Raw genomic sequence first — 19,626 nt, 5'->3', positions numbered from 1 at the left:
ATAATAGTGTTTATGTAGTATTTTAAGTTTTGCATAGCACTTTACACATATTATTGTAATTGATCCTCAAATAACCCCATAAGGTAAATACTCTTAGTATGTCCATTTTAGAGAGGAGGAAACTGAAACACAGAAAAGTTAAGTGACATGCCCAAGATCATACAACTATGTGTCTGGGGACAATATTCAAACAAATCTTCCTGACTTGTAGTCCAACAATCTATCCACTGAACTAACTACCTTACTGCATGTGACAATTCTTTAAAGCATTAAATTGCAAAGAAGCTGGCAAACAGCACTGGTAGAAGTTTCTTATTTGGAGTTATACCAACGAAATTACAGGTCAAATTCCAGATCAATATATCTGAATCTAGAAAAATATATATTATATGTAAAAATTTTATACTAAAATATTTACATTACATATCAAAATATTCCTATTTATAAATCCAAATATATTCTATCCATTCTTCTTTTAAAAAAATAAGTTTAGAAATCTTATCTGGAATTAAATGAAAATAAACTCCCCCCCTAAATACTTAGTATAAAGCAATAAATACATTTGTATAAATTATCTATATATGTATAGAAAAGATACTGTGAATAGTGCTATAAATAAGTTCATACTTTATACTAACATCTGTCACATTTTACATTTAGGATATATATGAAGATAAACTGAGGTATAAAGAGTATATATATCATATATATATATATATCGTATCGTATCTGATATATATATCCTACACTCATATGTATATAACAAGTTATTTGTTACATTAAAGATTTAGAGAAAATCTGTTCTAATCATTAATTCCTTTATATACATGGCACTAGTCCTTCCATAAGGGAACAATTACAGGAAATAGATCTCAGAAAAATTTTATTGAAAGGATTACTTATTGAGGCTGCCTCCTAACATCTATGATAATGTACTACTTGAATTAAACTTAAATAATTATTGGATCAGAGAGCTCAATGTGCATACCTACAATATCACACTTCTAACTATTCTTTAATTCTTCCACTTATAAGATGCACTTATTTCAATTTAACAAAATAATTACAGAATAATATCATTATAAAAAAAAGCTGTGTGCCCCAAATTGTCCTTTATCTATGAATTTTAAGTCAAAATGAATTACACTTTTATGTGAAATTTAGATTTAATGAGACTATCGGGACAGCTCATAGAATTATAAAATCTCAGCGATCAGCCAATATAGCGTATACCTAACACCTGATATTATCTAAAAGATTAGCAAATCTTTCCTTGAATATCACCAGTAATGTAATCACAAAACTTCCTCTTTTCCCTCCACTTTTTTTTTCTGAGCACCTGGAACTTTTGTCTATCTTTGCCCATACAACCAAAAAAAAAAAAAAAAAAAAAAATGGGCTTGGGTTCTTCTATTTGCAGACATAAAATAACAAAATCAGACATGGATTTGGTGAGGAATATAGGTTCTGGTCAGTGATTATGTCTTTATTCTAAAACTAGTCAAATATATTAAACATGCTAATAGTTCCTTTTTCAAATTTCATAATGACTAAATGGTTCTCTATATTAGGAAATGAATGCATGTTTTAAAAAATATTGATAATTTTAAAAGATTGAATTTTTCTTATAATCATAGAAAAACTACTCCATCCAACTATGACTGCCATACCTGTGACATACCTGTGAATCATTTCAATTTTTAAGGAACCATATGTACTAACAAAAACACTTGTTTTTAATTAGAAATCTGTTAGTGCCAGCAACACCAGCCTTCTTATTCACTAAAAATTGGCTGCAAATCATCCATTCATTTCACAGTTGACGTTAAATAACTTGACAACTTGGTCTCTACTAACTTAAATGTGAACATTTTTGTTTTATTCTACACTTGGAATGCACATAAGTGTTGAACCAAGAGTTTGGAAAAACTTGAGTTTCAATCAGCTCTGATATTTAGTTAGGGTACAACTCTGAATAGATCACTTAACATCCCTGACTCTTAGTTTCCTTATCTGTAAAATGGTGATTTATAAATAAAAGATATGATTTGATCTTAGTAAACTTAGTTGTAGATATTATATTTTAGGAACCAAAAAAGTAATCTAGAAGTTTTAAATATCTAGAAGTTTTTGACCAGGATGATGAGGGGGCTTGAAGACATGACATACAAGATTCAATTAAAAGAATCTAGAGACATTTGGAATAAAGAAAATAGGAAGGGACATGATCACTGACATCAAATATCTGAAGGGCTCATAGAAAACCATAATGAGTTGTTCTTGGCCCTGGAAAGCAAAAACAGGAATAATAAGTAAAATATTAAAAACGAAACAAAACAAAACAGAAGCTTGATTTAAGGAAAGGGAAAAAAAAATTTATAACAGTTTTTACCCCCAAGTAGAAAAGGCTACATTGGGAGACTATGAATAACTGTACTACTATTTCTTCACTACTTCAGTTAATTTTTTTCTTTTATATTTATATGTCATATTTAGAGCATATACATTTAAAATTGCTATCATGTGCTGTTTATAGTTTAGTTTAACATAATATAATTTATCTGTTTATATGATGAATGTTCATTTTTGCTTTGTCTGATAGAATGAGAGCAAATTCTGCTTTTGAAGATTTAGTTAAAACATAATAAATTCTGTTCCAATTTTTCATTTTTATTCCATACATGTTTGCTTTTTAAATATATTGCTATTTAAAGAGTTAGCTATTTAACCTAATCATATTTAGAATTATGAGTTAGGTTTTTATGTTCCTCATTGTGTGTCTCTAGTATTCTTTTTGTCTGAATTGAGATTTTTTTATTCCTTCTTCTTTGAATTCTGTACTTTGTTTCTACTATTAACTTTGCTTGTACTACATAAAAGTAATATTCTTTCTTCAGACATTCTTCTCCTCACCTCACTTCATACTTCTTGCATTTAATAATGATGATAGAAGTATTATACTATAGTAGAAATTTTCCTGTGGTCCAATTTTAATCCCTTGCCCTCTATATGATCATTTTCTTTCTTATTTTCCATTCATTCCTTTCACAATCCATGTTCTCCCACTGTTCTGAATGCCAATTGTCCCTAGGATCTCTTATTTCCCATTTCCTAAGGCTGGATATTGTTCATAAAGGAACAATACTTGTTCAGAGAAAGTGTTCTTGTGGAGACATTTTATTTCTTGTGGAAACATTTTATTTTTTGTATTTTTCTTGTAACATGGTGATATTTTTCTTGTTGTTTGTTGTTGTTGTTGTTGTTGTTGTTGTTTATCAAGGTCATCTTGGAAGTCTACAATCCTTAAGTTATATTTGCATCTTTTCTTCAAGATCAATGTGTTTTGCTTCATTAAAGATCAAATATCCTTTTTATTTTATCACTCTTGTTTCACTTCTTCCAGATTTTCCTCCATTATATTTGCATTTCCAATCCGTTTTTCTCTCCAAAGTTTTTGCAGTCACTTGCCATTATAGATTCAAATTCTTCTGTTCTACTCATTATTTCTGTTCTTCAAGTCACAAATTCTGTTATTTGTTCCTTTTTATCTACTCTCAAGATTCTAATTTTTCTCTTAAATTAATGTGAAACATTCTCCTACAATTTCATGCTTTCTTGGAACTTCAGTTAAATGTCTCATCAGGTATAGTTTAATTTTATTTTGGGGGAGGGGCAATATTTATTGGAAGGCTAATAATTTAAATTATCTTTCTATTCATTTTTTCCTTCTAATTTTTGTATCACATAAGTTGATTTAACTCCAAGTTTTTAAATAAATTCTCCTTTCCCCTTTGAGATTTTCAATGATTCTAGTCTTTAGTCAGGCAGCTAGGTGACACATTAGATAGAACATTGGAACTGGAATCAGGAAGATTCCCTGAGTTCAAATTTGACTTCAAATATTTTTCTAGCTGTTTGATTCTGGGCAAGGTATTTAATCTGTCTTAATCATTTATAAAATAACCTGGAGAAGAAAATGGTAAACAACTCCAGTAACCTTGCCAAAAAAGATCCCAAAGAGGGTCATGAAAAGTCAGACACAACTGAAATGACTCAATTACAAAAAATTTTCAATCAAACTGTGGAGATGAGCAGACTGGGAAGTTCAATGAACTGCTCATCTGCCACATGGAACATTAGGTAGAAATAAGGACAGCATCTTGGGGCATTGTGGGATCAGTAAATACGAGATGCTTTGATAACATGTTTAATATAAGAATATTCACTACCAGTATACTCTCCTTTACAATTTTTTTTTTGAGATACGAATACTATTTTCATCATTTTCTTCTTAGATACAATTTTTGAAGTCTGAATTAAAGTAAAGATTTTCAATGATGTCAAGTTCTTTATTTCCCCTTTTTCATATTATAATATTCCTCAATATCATATCTTATCAAATAAGGATGAGAATTAAATTAAAAATTTATAAAAAATATTTAGCATATCTGGAACCTTGTTAGTTGCTTACTAAATACTTATTCTCTTACCATTCCTTTCCCTTATTTTGTCCAATCTAGATTCAGGATATTTACCTTTTTTTTTTCTTTTTGATTGCCTTGTTTGGTTGGCAATCCTGCTGTATGACTGAATAATAGATGAACAATTAATAACATTAACAAAGAACAGGATAAATCCCTTACCAATAGGCTTTACCTACAGGTAACTCATGAGACTTATTTTCAAATTTATTTTCATATAGTATTGCCACAAAAATGAAAGTATTCACTTGCTCAGTCATTTTCATATTTACTCATGGTGATCAATATCATTTGCACTAAAGCATTTCTACTAGATGGAGGTGCTAAAATATATGATTTGGTCTGATATATTTTGTCTTGCTCTGGTACTAGAACATGAAGAAACACTGATTTTTCATTGCCCTCTGTGTCAAGCTGATCATCATAATAATTATAAATAGGGCCACCAGACATCCTTGTACTGCCCTCCCTTTTTCCAAGATTTGTTGGAACAGTTTCATCACATTGGCCAGGCTGCTAACCCAAGTGGTGTCTCATCCAGAGCCCAATTGATCAGCATTTCAGGGTTCTTGTTAGGTCTCTATGGTTACCTTAAGAGGTCTCAGAAAACAAAGGCTCCCTATTCCACATGACCTGGTTGCCACTGTTTTTCTTTGCCATTGCCCTTAACCCTCATCATACAGAAGCTAGGTTTAGTAGCAACAGCAGCAAAAGTAATAGTAGTAGTCTTTGTTGGGTACTAAAAGAATATGTGGAGAAAATGTGTCCGAAGACTATAGAAAAGCAAATATCACAATATTTAAATAAAGAACAATGAACTCTGCAATATATAGGCTCATGATTTGATTTAAATAACATGCAAATTTTTACAAGCTATAATTAAATGAACTGTTCATGAGGACATAGAAAGGGAAGCAAGTTTAAGTGCACTGACACAAAAGGTAAAGGGAGTTTCCTGAGGTTAAGAAAGTAATAGGATTTGAAGGGGGGACGACTTCTGAAGTCTCTTCTGACATGCATTTGAATCCCAGCTTAAACATCAGCTATCTATCACTTTTTGAACTCCCTTTCCTCGTTAATAAGGGAGATCTTAGGTTATTTTCTTGTATTAAATCCTATCATTCTATGATTCTAAACCATTTGCTTCTCCTACTATATCATGTTGCCTATTATGATGAAAGAATTGTATCATATGAGGACTATAGGGAGTAACTAGGGACGGTTAATCTGAAGAATAGGACTCTTAAGAGAGACTTATGTCTTTAAATATTTGAAAGAACTATCTAGTGAAGCAGCAACTAGATTTGTTTGTTTGATTTGCTAATTTGACTGAAGCTATGTAGAAAAGTGGTAGAAAGGTAGAGTTACAGCTCAAAACAAGAAAATTTTAAATAATTTGAGCTGTTTGAAATTATTATATATAGTGATTTTCCTGTAAGTAAATTTATTTAAGCATTAGACTGCCATTTGATAGGATAGAATACCATTTATTATAAATGGTATTTAATAAGGGCTGACATTTGATGAATATAGGATCTTTCTTTCCTTTGGAATTTGAGGCTTAAAAAATAACCCATCAGTTATTCAAGTCCAAATTCATGCTGTTACATGGTCAAAAAATTTTAAAGTGTACAAACAAACAAATGCTTAGGTTGTTTAACATTCCTTCTCAAGAAGCTAATTTTTCATGTTCAATGTGAATAATTTCTGTACTTTTGCTAGAAAAGAATAGCATTTTATGATAGATCTTGAATTGTTTTTATAAAGATTTAGCAAAGACAGAATAATTTATCTGATAGTAAGCAATTAACTCAACATATTAAAATTTATACTTCCCTAATGATTTTGTTATAATCTTGCAATATAAGTTTAAAATACAGTACAAAACATATAATCTGTCTAGTACCTTAACTTGAAGTTTTGCTTCTGGTAGTCGACCTTTCCATGATGCTACAAATTTAAGGCTATCCACCGAACAGCTCATTGCCCTATAAAAATATTGTCAAATGTTATGTATGAAACTATTAGAAATATGTATTCCAATAAAAAAAGACATGGAAAAATAGATAAATTTGTTTGGATCTAGGATCACAACTAGAAAGCTCAAGTAATTAAAATTCTCAATAATATTCTAAAACTCTTTTTACTATTCATAATGTTAAACGTCAGATATTTCAAGTTTATAAGTACTTTCTGCAAGTACCACAGGAAGAATAAAATAAATTAAGTATGGTTCCAGTTATAAATCTACTTCATTATATTACAATTTTTTGAAAATTGGCACTATATTTATGATATATGGCAACTCTAATGACATATTGTAATTCAATTAAAACTAGTAATTCCAATTAGAACATTCCATTTACTAATGCTTCTTGTTAAATGGGACATATCATAGTGGTTACAAATTCTTTATCAAACTATTAATATTAATTAATAATTGGGAAGTCTCATATACCATTTGTTTAAAAGAAAATTCATTTTAAATTTATTTTTGTATTCAAATACTTAATAACCAGTATTCTCATTGTAAGGTATTAGGAAACAAAATAAGAATTAAAACCCACTTAAATTTTATTTTTGGCAATAAAGGGAAATAATTAATAATGAATAAAATCAATATAATTGGCCTTAGGTATATGAGGTAGTTAAGATAACCTTTAATTTACCTTGCAGTTTCTTGACGTAGAGCATTAAGAAATGTGTCTGGATGGAAGAGTTCTGAAAGGTCAAGGGTATCTGACAGCAGCGCCTGCTTTTCTGCTTTATCTACCCAGTGCTGAGGAAGTACAGAAGAGAAAAAAAGTTAATTCTATAAAATCATAATTTCTGGATACTTTTAAGTTTTTTAATCACGGGGACCAATGTAGAGATTATTTTAAAAATATAATAATGGTTTTTTATATGTTAGTAAGAAATTCTCCATTTTATATTTTGAAGTTTGTCATAATTGTTTGGTATGATATATTACTAATATCAAAATATACTGTATGTAATCCTCTACTCATTTAAATCTATTGAAAATATGGAGCTTATAGAATACTTTTAGGAAGCATCTCTCAGGGACAATGCAAAGGGTGTTAACTCCAAAAAAGTCAGAGCCTAAATTATAAAACCAGTGTAGTTGTGACTAGTAGAATATCAGGGGAAAGCTGGATGTGAATGTAAGACACTATCAGCTACTAGAGCTGATCTTTAGACATTTTTTAAAATCAGTAATTATATTAATGGAGAATAGGAACAATTAGGGGGAAGGGAACAACCATTTATTAAATGTCTACAGTGTGCTAGGCACTATGCTAAACACTTTACAATGACTATCTCTTGATCCTCACAATAACCCCCAAGAGGAGATGGTATTATTATTCCCATTTTAGATTTGAAGAAACTGAGGCAGACAAGATCAAGTGACTTGTGTAACATTTCACACAGCTAGTAATTATCTGAGGCTGAATTTGAACTCAGGTTTTCCTGACTTCAGGTCCAGTGTGCTATATACTGCACTGTTAGAACCCTTACAAAGTGATAAGTCAGTTGCCTAATTTAGCATGGTACTTAGCAAATTCTCTAGCTCACCAATGTATTTAAGTACTCATTGGAGTTCACAAGTTTGGGAGATTCACAAGTCAGAAACCCACAATCCCATTCTCTCAGAGGAGGAGTCAACCTTTGTGTTCACACCTCTAAAAGAGCATAAAAGGGAGCTGAGTTAGTGAAGTGAGTCAGTTCAGAAGATTGACAAGCTAGAGACTGCAGTCAGGCAGAACAAAGAATTTGGAGGAGCAGAACCAAGATTGAGATTGAGAACTGGAGATTCAGAGAGAGCTGCAAGAGCTCTTGGAACTAAGGAGGAAGAGAGGCCTCTAAGAAAGCTAACCAGGTCCAAGGAAAAAGACAAGACTTCGAAGGAGAAAATAAATGTTTGGATTTTATCAGGTGGCTGTGTTTGAGATGATTATTACTCTGAACCGAAACTAAGGCTGCCTCCAGAAAACCTCCCCAAGAAACCTGCTCACAGAGAACCATCATATATTATAAAAAAGAAGAGAACACCACACTATACTACCTGTCTGCTTCACTTATTCTTTTCCAGTCATCATTTTTCACTGAATGTGTTGCATTTTAGGATTCTTGTTTATTGCAAGAGGTAAAGAGAAAGCTACCTCTAAGCCATCTCGTTCTGCCATTTACTAAGGAATCTTCAAAACGCATATATCTCTCTTTTATCTCAAGTAATTATAAGATTGCTTTCTATTTTTATTACTATATATATATATTTAATTCTTTGTTCACATGTCCCTTTCTGTTTTATATCTGTTGCTTTATAATATTTAATTAAAACTAATTCTTTTATAATAATCCAATTTACATTACTTTTAATTAATGCTTTGAAATCTACTTAAACACTCTCAAACTGTGTCATGGCTAGAAACATACAGTACATAGGTTCAAACTCATTAAAAGGGCCAATATAGCTAATAATTAGATTTTCACTTCATTACATTCTGAAGTAGTATAGTTAGTTAAGGATGAAAAGTTTCTTTTAATAAAATGTTTTTATTGCTTTATACTAATGAAGAACTTGCTAGTCTATTAAGCTTATAGGCAGAGTATAAGAAAAATATAGCCTTCAATAAAATAACAAAAAACTTCTAAATATAAATAATACTTAACCAAGGCACCACATTAAAAAAAACAATTAAATATAACTAGCTTATAAATATATAAATTGAAACAAATAATTCAGTTTGTGGCAAATAAATATGTAAATATTTTTGTTGGTGTTGCTTAGTTTTGCCCATATATCCCTGATGCTTAATTTGCACACAGTGGGCAATTAATAGATGTGAGTTTGAGTATTCTGCATAGAAGCTCTAGCTCTACCCTACCATATGTATTAGTTATGAGATTTTAAATTTGCTTCCCCTTTCCCATACAAAAAAGTAAAAACAAACAAAAACCAAACTAATAAACAAACAAAAAAAACCCCCCAAAATTGAATTATTCTTTTCAGACTACTCTCACCCAACACTTTTCTTTATTCTCCAAGGCAGTGAGCTGAAAAGACTCAATTTATACTTCCTATTCTCTAGCCCAGGGGCTACGTGACAGCCCACAGTCCCCTCCCCCCCCCCCCCCACCCCATATAAATGCAAGAAGAGGCAAAGGCTTCCACAATCCTTTTATACTTTCAAAATAAACTCATACCCCACAGGGGCTGTAGTTACAAACCTTCTCCTATTAAGCCTCCTACATCATCCCCTCATTTCACCTTCTCTGCAAAGAACCTTTCCTGAAATCCTGCTGAGAAAAAATAGGCCATTTCAAGTGAATTTCCTTGTCAAAATCCTTTATATCATTCTTCATTCTTCCCTCTTTTACTTCAGTCTCTGAATGAGAGGTCATTTCTAACTGTCAAGACTAAGAAATCTACTTGTAACCTTAATCCCGTGTCTTCTCACTTTTTGTAGAATGTTCCCATAATTATTATCTCACACACCCCACCCCATCCCCACCTAATATTCAATCTATTTCTTCTAGTTATTGCTCTTTTCCTAGTGTCTACAAACTTCTCTCTTCTATTTCAAAAACAAATTCCTCAAAAAAAAAAAAAAAAAAGACAACTAACTACTCTCCTAACCTCTAAGTTCCTCTCTTTTATGTCCGTCAATGAACAATTATTAAACACCTGTTATGTACCAAGCACTATGCTAAACTCTGGGGAAACAGAGGCAAAAAAAAAAAAAAAAAAACAACCAATAACAAAACAATAACCACAACAAAAAATCGGTCTCTATTCTCAAGAAGTACCAAGACTAAAGGAGAAGATAAGTAAACAATTATGTACAAAGGAGATATGTACAGCATTATCTGGGGGCAATCTGAAAGAGAAGGTGTTATGATTAAGGAGGAGTCAGAAAAGCTTCTTGTAGAAGATGAGATTTTATTTGGGACTTCAAAGTATTCAGAAAAAAAAAAAACTAGGAGACAGAGATTCTAGGAATAAAGGACAATGAATGAAATTATTTGCTGTTAGGAAATGGAGAGTCTGGGGAAAAAAAAAACAAGGAGCCTAGTGTTACTGGATATATTATCCATGAAAGCCAAATTGGAAAAGTAGGAAGGGCCAGTTATAAAAGCCTTTAATAGGGGAGATGATAGGAACCCATTTGCATTTTACAATTTACACTTGCATTTTACCAGTTGAGAATCCATTGGATTAGGGAGAAATTTGATGTAGGGAGACCAATAGCAGGCTAATGCAAAGCCCAAAATGAGGTAAGAACCTATACAAAGGAAGATCAAATAATAAAGATAGATATGCACACATGCACACATATATGCATGTATAATACTTATGCATATATGTTTATATGCAAATACGTATGTATGTAAGATGATATTGATTGGATACTAGCATCCAATAAGAGTGAGGAGTCCAAGATGACATCTAGGTCACAAGTCTGGGGAACTAAAAGGATGTCAGTATTGTCCAAGAGCAATAGGGAAGTTTGGAATGGAAAAGGGTTTGGGGTGGGGTTCAGTTTAGGACATGTAGAGTCCAAGATGTCTAAAGGACATTCAAGCCAAGATATCAAAAAGGCAGATGGAGTTGTGAGCTTGGAGAGAGATTACTATTAGACAAACAGATCAGAGAGTCATCTACACAGAGAAGATAATCAAAACCAAGGGAGCTGCTAAGACTGCCAAGGGAAATGGTATAGAGGTAGAAAAGAAGGGGGGAATTGAATAGAGTCTTGGGGACACCCATTGTTATAAAAGGGTGATGTAGATGAAAGTCCAGTAAAAGAGAGAGAGAGGAGCAATCAGATAGCCATGAGGAAAAACCAGGAAAGAATACTGTCCCAAAAACTTAGAAAGAAGAAAAAAATGTTGACCAACAATCCCAAATCTGCAGAGAGGTCAAGAAGGTTGAGCATTAAGAAGAGGCAATTAGGGCAGTTAAAAGACCAGTAGTAACTGTGAAAAAACAGTTTTGGTTGACAGGTGAGTCCAGAAGCCAGAATACAAAGAGTTAAGAAGAAAGTGAGAGAAGAGAATCTGTAGGCTTCAGCAGTTAACCTACTCAAGTTGTTGTCATTTCTTCTCAAAGAGAAGCAATGACCTCATGACATTGAGGTCAAGGTAGTGTGTGCTTATGGCAGAGCTCAGGAAGCTCCATCACAGATCAGTTACAAAGAGCCCCTTTGGACATTTGTGGGTGAGAGGCCTCCAAATGGGCACATCTCCTGCTTTCTTTGGGCTATCACAATTCTGTTTTTCCCACTTGTGACCTAGATGCCATCTTGGACTCCTCCCTTTTACTGGATGCTAGTATCCAATCAATATCATAGTACCATGCTAAGCAGTCCTATGCCTATGTCTCCCATGTCTCACAATAAATACTTAAGTCCTTATATTTAACCATAAAAGGGAGGATGGACGAGATATGGGTATGCTCATGGGAAACATGGGAAGGGAAAAGGAGCAAGCATTTATATTTTGTGTCTATTATATACCAGGTACTGTAGTATAGCCAGTACACAAAAAGTGATTGAATATCAGCAAGAGAATATAGGTGAGAGAGAAATCTGCTGAACCAAATAGCATGGAATGAGATCATTTGGGTGTGTAGAAAGGGTTTCCTCATCCCAAGCAATACCTCCTGATCCCCACAGCTACCAGTGTCTGCTTCCCTCCAATTAATCTGAATTTGTGTTTTGTACATATTTCTACTTGTGATATGTGAGGGTGTATATATGTACCTCTGGTAGAAAAAAAATTCTTGAGAAAAGCAATAATTTCTTTTCTTTGTATCTACAGGATCAAATACAGTGCTTTGTACACAATACGTATCTAATAATAGTTGACATTTATACATTGCTTTAAGGTTTGCAAAACACTGTATATGTTATCTCATTTGATCCTTACAATAACTTAGTGATTTAAGTGTTATTATTATCCCCAATTCATAGATGAGGAAACTGAGACTAAGAAACATAAAGTGACTTGCCTAGGGTCCCACAGGTAGTCTGAGGCAGGATTTAAGGCAAGAGTCTTCCTGAGTCCAATTGATCCTCCAGTCACAATAGTTACTCTGTCAACCATCTGTCCTTAAAAAATGTTTGCTCATTTACTTATCATGTTCAATTTTAGAATGTTAAATTGGAGACTATATATACAAATCATATTGTAATAAAAATAATTTTTCAAAGTGATATAAAGTAAATGAGTACTTGAAAGTACTTCAGATGTATTCTTGTTTTTCAGCAAAACTAGATTGCATTTAAAAATTGTTCCTCCACTAAATGAGAGATTTTGAAAAGTAGAGTGTGGTACTAAATTATATGGTGGTAGTTAGATCATATATTCAAATGACCAAAAGGATATAATTTCAATATCTGATCACATTTTTTTAAAAAATTTATTTTTCCCAGTTACATGTTAAAAACATTTTTTTGGTTATGCATGTACTTTTTATATATTTCCTTATGAATCACATTGGGAGAGAAAAATCAGGACAAAAGGGAAAAACCAGGAGAGAAAAAAAATATATAAGAAAAAGGAAAAAAAGTGAACATAGCATGTGTTGATTTACATTTAGTTTCCATAGTTCTCTTCATGGATGTGAATGGCATTTTCCATCCAAAATTTATTGGAATGCCCTTGATTGATCACATTTTTGTAACCTTTAATTCCAAAGTGTTGGAAAAGCAATTGTATCATAAGCCCACCCCAGACTACCACCCGTGTTCCCAGTTAATTGCCAATTGCCAGCAAGCCAGACAAACAACCTAAGAGAGAGACAGAAGATGAGATATTCTGGGAACATTAAAATACCATTTTAAGTATCACTTGCCTTCAAACTCTGATGGAGATAGCTCAGGACCAGAACTCAAGATCCTCATGCCCCTTACTGGTATTGTTTCCAGCCCAGCCCTGATGCTATCACCAAATATCCACTGCCTAAAGGTAGGAAGGTAGTGCAATAGACAAATCGCTGGGCCTGGGATCAGGAATCTGAGTTCAAACAAGTTGGGAAACACACTAGATGTGTGATCTTGGATAAGTCATTTAACTTCTCTCTGCCTTAGTTTACTTATCTGCAAAATGGAGGTATTAATAGCACCTACTTCTAAGGGTAGCTTTGAGAATTAAATAAGATTTTTGGGAAGCACCTGGCACAATAGATAACATATAGTAACAGCTTCAATAAGTCACTATTCTCTAATCTTGAATCCTTTAGTCCCTTTCATTTCTACTATTCACTACTCCCTATTCTTTAACTCTTTTCTGGGCCAATCCTAGTTTAGGTTTGTCTAGGACAAACCAATGATTCACTGCAATGATATACTTGTGAATTGTAAAATTCACTAAAAATAAATTTACTTATAGCAATGATGAAAGAATACAATTCATTAGTTCAAATTTATGCTTTTTCCTCTGGTTTCTGCATTCAGTAGTATGGTAACGGTGGATCAGAGGTAAAAAAAAAAAAAAAAAGTCCTTCAGAGTAGCAGGAAATCCCACTAAATCTCAGCAACACCAACTTTCCACAGTCATGGCTTTTTATGTTTCAGGAAATGTGGAAGACTATTTAATAGTCCTGATCCACAAGACCAACCACATCTAAAGAATGGCCTATTTGCCTTTCCGTGGGGAAATTACATTGTTCTACATTATTTAATGTTGCTCCTATCACAACCTCACCTACACTGCTCAAACACCTGAGCTTCTGGACACTATTGAAGGAAGTAATGAAACCATTTTTACTTGGTCCATTATAAGTTCATGTCACTAACATCAATTGGACCCTCACTACAACACAGAATCCTTTATCTCTTAAGCACATTTCCCTCAATGACAGCTTTGAAACTTTTCTTTTAAGACCCACACTCCTTTTAGAAGATTATTTCTCATTTAACTTAACTGAGAAAATAATGGCCACCGTTATGAACTCTTTCATCTCCTCTTTCTCCTTTGCTCCAGAAAATGAGTTTGAGATTGTCCTTCTTATAAAGGTTACCCCCTCCACTTGTGCTTTTGATCCCATCCCTTCATGTCTCCTTTTCTAGTTTGCCTCCCTGGATAATTCCTCTCCTTTCATCTTTGATATCACCATATCTATTTTATTTCTTCGCACCTGCTCCCAAATATGTTTTTATCTTCCCAAATCCTTAAAAAAAAGCATAAGCCTGCTGGTTCTTCAAGCCACTACTTTACAGCTGCCTTGTTTTAAACTGAGAAGATGATATGGAGACTCTCCTTCCATTTTGTCAGATACTATTCAAGTTTCAACCCACTGAAATCTGGATTCTGACCCTCCAGTCTAATGAAATGGCTCTCTCAAAAGTTATAGCAACTTCTTAATTGGTTAATGTAATGGTTTTCCTAATGATTTCTCTCCTTTATGATTTTCTGCAGCATTTCTATACATTTTGATTCTTTATTTTTTTTTCCTGGTTTGTATGACACTGTTCTCAGCTGCTTCATGCATGCACACACACACACACACACACACATAGTGGAGAGAGGGGGAGAGGGAGGGAGGAAAGGAGGAAGGGGAAAAGAAAAGAGAGAGAGAGGGGGAGAGAGAGAGAGAGAGAGAGAGAGAGAGAGAGAGAGATCTATATCAATATATAATATATACACACCCTTACCTCCCTTTTCAGCTTCCTTTTAGGCCTTATCTTCCCCTGATTAAGATGTAAGCTCTTTCAGGAGCCTGTCCCTTTTTCTGCTTTATATTTGCTTAGCCCATGCTTGTCACATAGTAAGAACTTAAATGCTTGTTCAATGACATACTGATTTGGATGCTTCTTATACATATGGTATGCATCTCACTCTCTATATGGTTTCCAGGAAAACCTGTCTTTAGTTCAACTGATATTTTATTAAGTGCCTGATATACACAAAACACTATTAGGCTCTAAGGGAGATACAAAGTAAAAATAAGGCAATGTTCCATTTCCAAGGAATTTAGGTTAGAGGAAGAGAGATAAAACATGTTATATAGATTACTCACAATAAAATATAAAGTATAATACTATGAAGGTTCTGGGAAGACATAAATTGAAAAAAACATAAATACAAAAAAGAGAAATATAAAAAAGGGTCATTAATTACAGATGGTAGTAAACTATAAAGAGCAAGTAAAGGGAGTCATCATTACGGTTTGGAATAGTAAGGCAAAAATTAGAATTGAGCTGGAGTTTAAAAATGAACAGGACAAGAAAATAAATGGGGGGTGGGGTGGGGGAGGAAGAGTTCTAGAAGAGAATGACTTGAACAAAGAGATATTTGTAATTTGTTAAGCAATGAAGAGTCAAAGTAAAGGATTTTTGTATAAAATATAGCAAGTGGAAAAGATGGAAGCCCTTGATATAAGAACAAAGAGTTTGAATTTTATTTTGAAGGTAATAAGAAAGAAATCTAGTTCTGAGACTTAATTGCTATGATATGACTTAGGGTAAGTCACATGCTTTCACTAAGCTTCAGGGTTGATACTTTCATTGTCTATCTTAGGGGTTTGCTGTGAAAAAAATAATTTGCAAACTTTAAAGTGTTCAAAAATATGAGACATTATTATCGAGTGGAAGTGAGATGTGACACAATGAGAGTGGTATTTTATCAATTTTTGAGCTGTCATTGCTGAGCTGGACAAGCTGAAGAGGACAGGAGCTAATGAGGAGATTACTGCGGCAGTCATTCATCTAGTTTAGTATTTTATTTTTATATATGCTTTATTGGTTACAAAGTGATTTTAATATATACTTACACTTTTAAGCTCCATTATTACATTGGAAATAGGTGATACACATATTATTTCTATTTTATAGGTGAAGAAATCACAGTGTAGAGACAACAAATGGGTGAAACTCTCAAAGAAATTCCTGGACTTCTTCTACAATATCAGGTACAAACATGTACCAAGCACTAGTGATATTTAACGCATAATGTATGGAGTGTTGGGCACATGGTGACAGAGAAAAGAAGGATGCAAAGTTATATAAAACATTTCTGTCCCTCAGGAAGTTTATTTGGGTAAAGACAAGAGATTGACACAAATACAAATAATACAAGGTTATCTATCTTATAAAAGGAACATCTCTTTTAAACTACTGTATTTCAGAAGAGGGAGATTTTATTTCTTACTAGAAGTATAGATTAGGAACGTCACATGTAGAAAGTAGCATTTTCTGGTGCCTCTCAATATATCTATCCTCATTATTCAGTGACTTTGCTTACACTGGCCCTCATATTTACAAATTTTCTTTCCCTTAGCATTACCTGTTGAGTTCTAGTATTTCTTTCCAGGCTTAATTTAGGTAACTAGATCTTTCATGAACTTTCTCTATCTTTTCTCAAACCCTTTCTGAAAAGTGCCTGTTCTTTCTTCAAATTTCTCATAGTACTTCTTAGGCCTCTTATTTACATTCAATAAATCTGTGTAGGCATTTTAAAAAATTTCTTATTAGATTTTAAGTTTCCCGGGAGGAAGGGCATATCTATATTTAAATCCCTAGTGCCTAGGATAATATCTTGCATATTATAACTGGGAGTGAATATTTACAGAATTAAATGAAATTCCTACCTATCCTAGTAAGACAGCATAGTCCCAAAGAGGTATTGCTGCCTTCCCAGAATTAGATGGCAAAAATCTAACAGATTCTAATTCATGTGAGACATTCTCCCTTAAATTTTTTTGATTTAGTGAAAATGCTCCAAAGAACTATAAAATAATTTACTGTTAGAAAAAATGAAAGTGAAGGAGGTATTTCTTAATTTTTTCCCCTCTATAAACTAACCTATAAAGAATTTCTTTTAATTAAAAAATGTCTTTGTATAGTCAAACTAAAGGGTCAATTCTAATACAATCAATTTTGTTCAATGCCATTATTTGGAAAAGCTTTTCATATAATATTTTAAAGTACATACAGTGTGATTACATAGGACAAGTGTTTTATATTTAAAGTACTAATATTCAAATTAAAATTATTGGTGGGTTAAATACTGTGATTATTAACACCCTTTCTATCCTTTTTCATAACTCTATCACACTGTTTATGTAGAATTCAAGTGGACCACACCAGACTGAAAGACATTTGTTTGATATCCATCATACTTTGCATAAAAGTTTGGTGGTAAGAAATGCTTTTCCCTCTAATTATAAATACTAAATTTGCAATACATGTTGCTCATGTATTTTACTGCTAGGCTGATTAATATACTATTAATCCATAGAATGGGGAAAAGATATACTCAGGAATTAGTATGCTAAGCATTTAATGTTTCTTTTACTTCAGTTTAACCAACAACTAGGGAAACATTTTTTTTTAATTAAAAAATTTAAAAAAATATGATTTCAGTTCTGGATAAATCTATTCTCAGTTGACATAATCTTAAGGCTTCCAGAAGAAGGCTTCAATATGTTAGATTCCCCAAAGGGGATTTATGGGACAATATGGACACGAGTTACCAGGGATCAGACAGTATATAGTGTTTGTGATCTGTGATCTAAGATGCATTGGAGGAGCTACCTATTCTGATGAAATCAAAGATTCATGAAAGTATATGCACAACACTTTGGTTTAAATGGTAAGGGAGATAACAAACATAATTAAGATATAATCTGTGACCTTGCTGAGGTTAAATTTAGTTAGAGTGATGGTATACAACATAAAATTTAAACTATTTTAGTTTTTTTACATAAATTCTGCATATACTCATGTAGAGATGTTTTCTTCTTCTGTTCCTACTGCTCTGCTTATGAAGTAAGAGGAAAACTTCAAGAGAAATTCAAATAAAGTGCTTAGAAAGCAACAAAAACTGTGGAAGACTTAGTAAGTAAAGAAAGCTGGTCTATTTAGCATATATATATATGCAGGAACAGAAACCATTTAGGAGAGAAAGGGATTTCACAGTGAAGACTCATTCTCAGATGAAGGATGGCGCCAGAGATTGGTCTTATAAAAGAATTTACAGAGAAGAGTAAGACACACCGTAGGGATCCTCAAACTTTTTAAATAGGGGGCCAGTCCCTCAGACGGTTGGAGGGCCAGAGTATAGTAAAAACAAAAACTTTGTTTTGTGAGCCTTTAAATAAAGGAACTTCATAGCCCTGGGTGAGGGGGATACTCGACCTCAGCTGCCGTATCTGGCCCGCAGGCCGTAGTTTGAGGACCTCTGGATGGTTCCCTCTTCTTTAGCCCTTAATCAAAGCGGTTAGGCATTGTCAGCACCTGATACCAAATAAATTTTATTAAGATATAGGTAAAAGGGGTTTGGCTAGTTAATGATAAGAGAGTATAGGACTAAGAGTCCTTATATCATTACAAACTGAATACTTCTTGATTATTATTAATCCATATCAATTTATGATCAAGAGAAAACTTAGACAATATGATGTTACTGGACTTGTACTTGGAAGTTTTTTATTTTTTTGGAACCTACAGAAGTTTTGCAGAATTTTTTATGCTCTAGATGAACAGCTCCACATCATGGTGAAGTATCAACACAGGACTTTCTGGAGTTATCCTCCCTCTCCAAAAAAAGGTTACAAATAATATGAATAATCACTGACCCATAGATTTACTTTCTTATTCTTATAAAATATAAAATGTGAAATAAGGCATATGCTTCTCCCTACCTTTATAAACAAAACAAAAACAAACATCTATATTAAAATGTTGGATTTAATGTTACATAATCCCATAGTTAGTTACGTCCTATATTGCAATATGCCAAAATACTTAAGATTCTAGTTGCATTCAGGGCAACCTTGATGAGGGTATTAAAAGAGAACTGGCAGACTTTCATAAGCAATATTCCATAGCAGATCACATCCTTACCATTATAAGATTGAAAGGCATAAGGAATATAAGATTTCACTGTGCTTTATGTTTGTTGAATATAAAACAGTATTTTTACATTACAGCAAAGCATTAAAAGTTGTCCTCTAATTTGTCTCCCCTACTTATGTCAAATCATAAAGTATAAAGATGTAGCAACAATTTACTCTATCTCTGATTGTTATTATTATTTAGGGGAATAAAAGGACAAACACATTTACTAAAGATGTTTAAGATTATGTTAGACAACATTTAGCACAGAATTCAAGTAGGGGCTTGTATGTAGGGGCTAT

At 32.9% G+C, this 19,626-nt stretch overlaps 1 protein-coding gene across 2 annotated transcripts in view; it reads right to left on the bottom strand.

The window, feature by feature from the left end:
* DYNC2H1 (dynein cytoplasmic 2 heavy chain 1) overlaps window positions 1-19,626 on the bottom strand; it is a 355,585-nt gene that overhangs the window by 28,579 nt on the left and 307,380 nt on the right. For both annotated transcript variants that reach the window (XM_031961078.1, XM_031961079.1), the window contains 2 exons: window positions 7,151-7,260; window positions 6,388-6,469 (listed from right to left, as the gene is read on the bottom strand). In XM_031961078.1, the coding sequence (XP_031816938.1) occupies window positions 6,388-6,469; window positions 7,151-7,260 (192 nt within the window). The remainder of the gene's footprint in view (window positions 1-6,387; window positions 6,470-7,150; window positions 7,261-19,626) is intronic.

The sequence above is a fragment of the Sarcophilus harrisii genome, chromosome 3 (genome assembly GCF_902635505.1).
Source record: "Sarcophilus harrisii chromosome 3, mSarHar1.11, whole genome shotgun sequence".
Lineage (NCBI taxonomy): Eukaryota > Metazoa > Chordata > Mammalia > Dasyuromorphia > Dasyuridae > Sarcophilus > Sarcophilus harrisii.
Note: the sequence above shows the minus strand (reverse complement) of the source record. Positions and strands in the feature narration are given on the sequence as shown.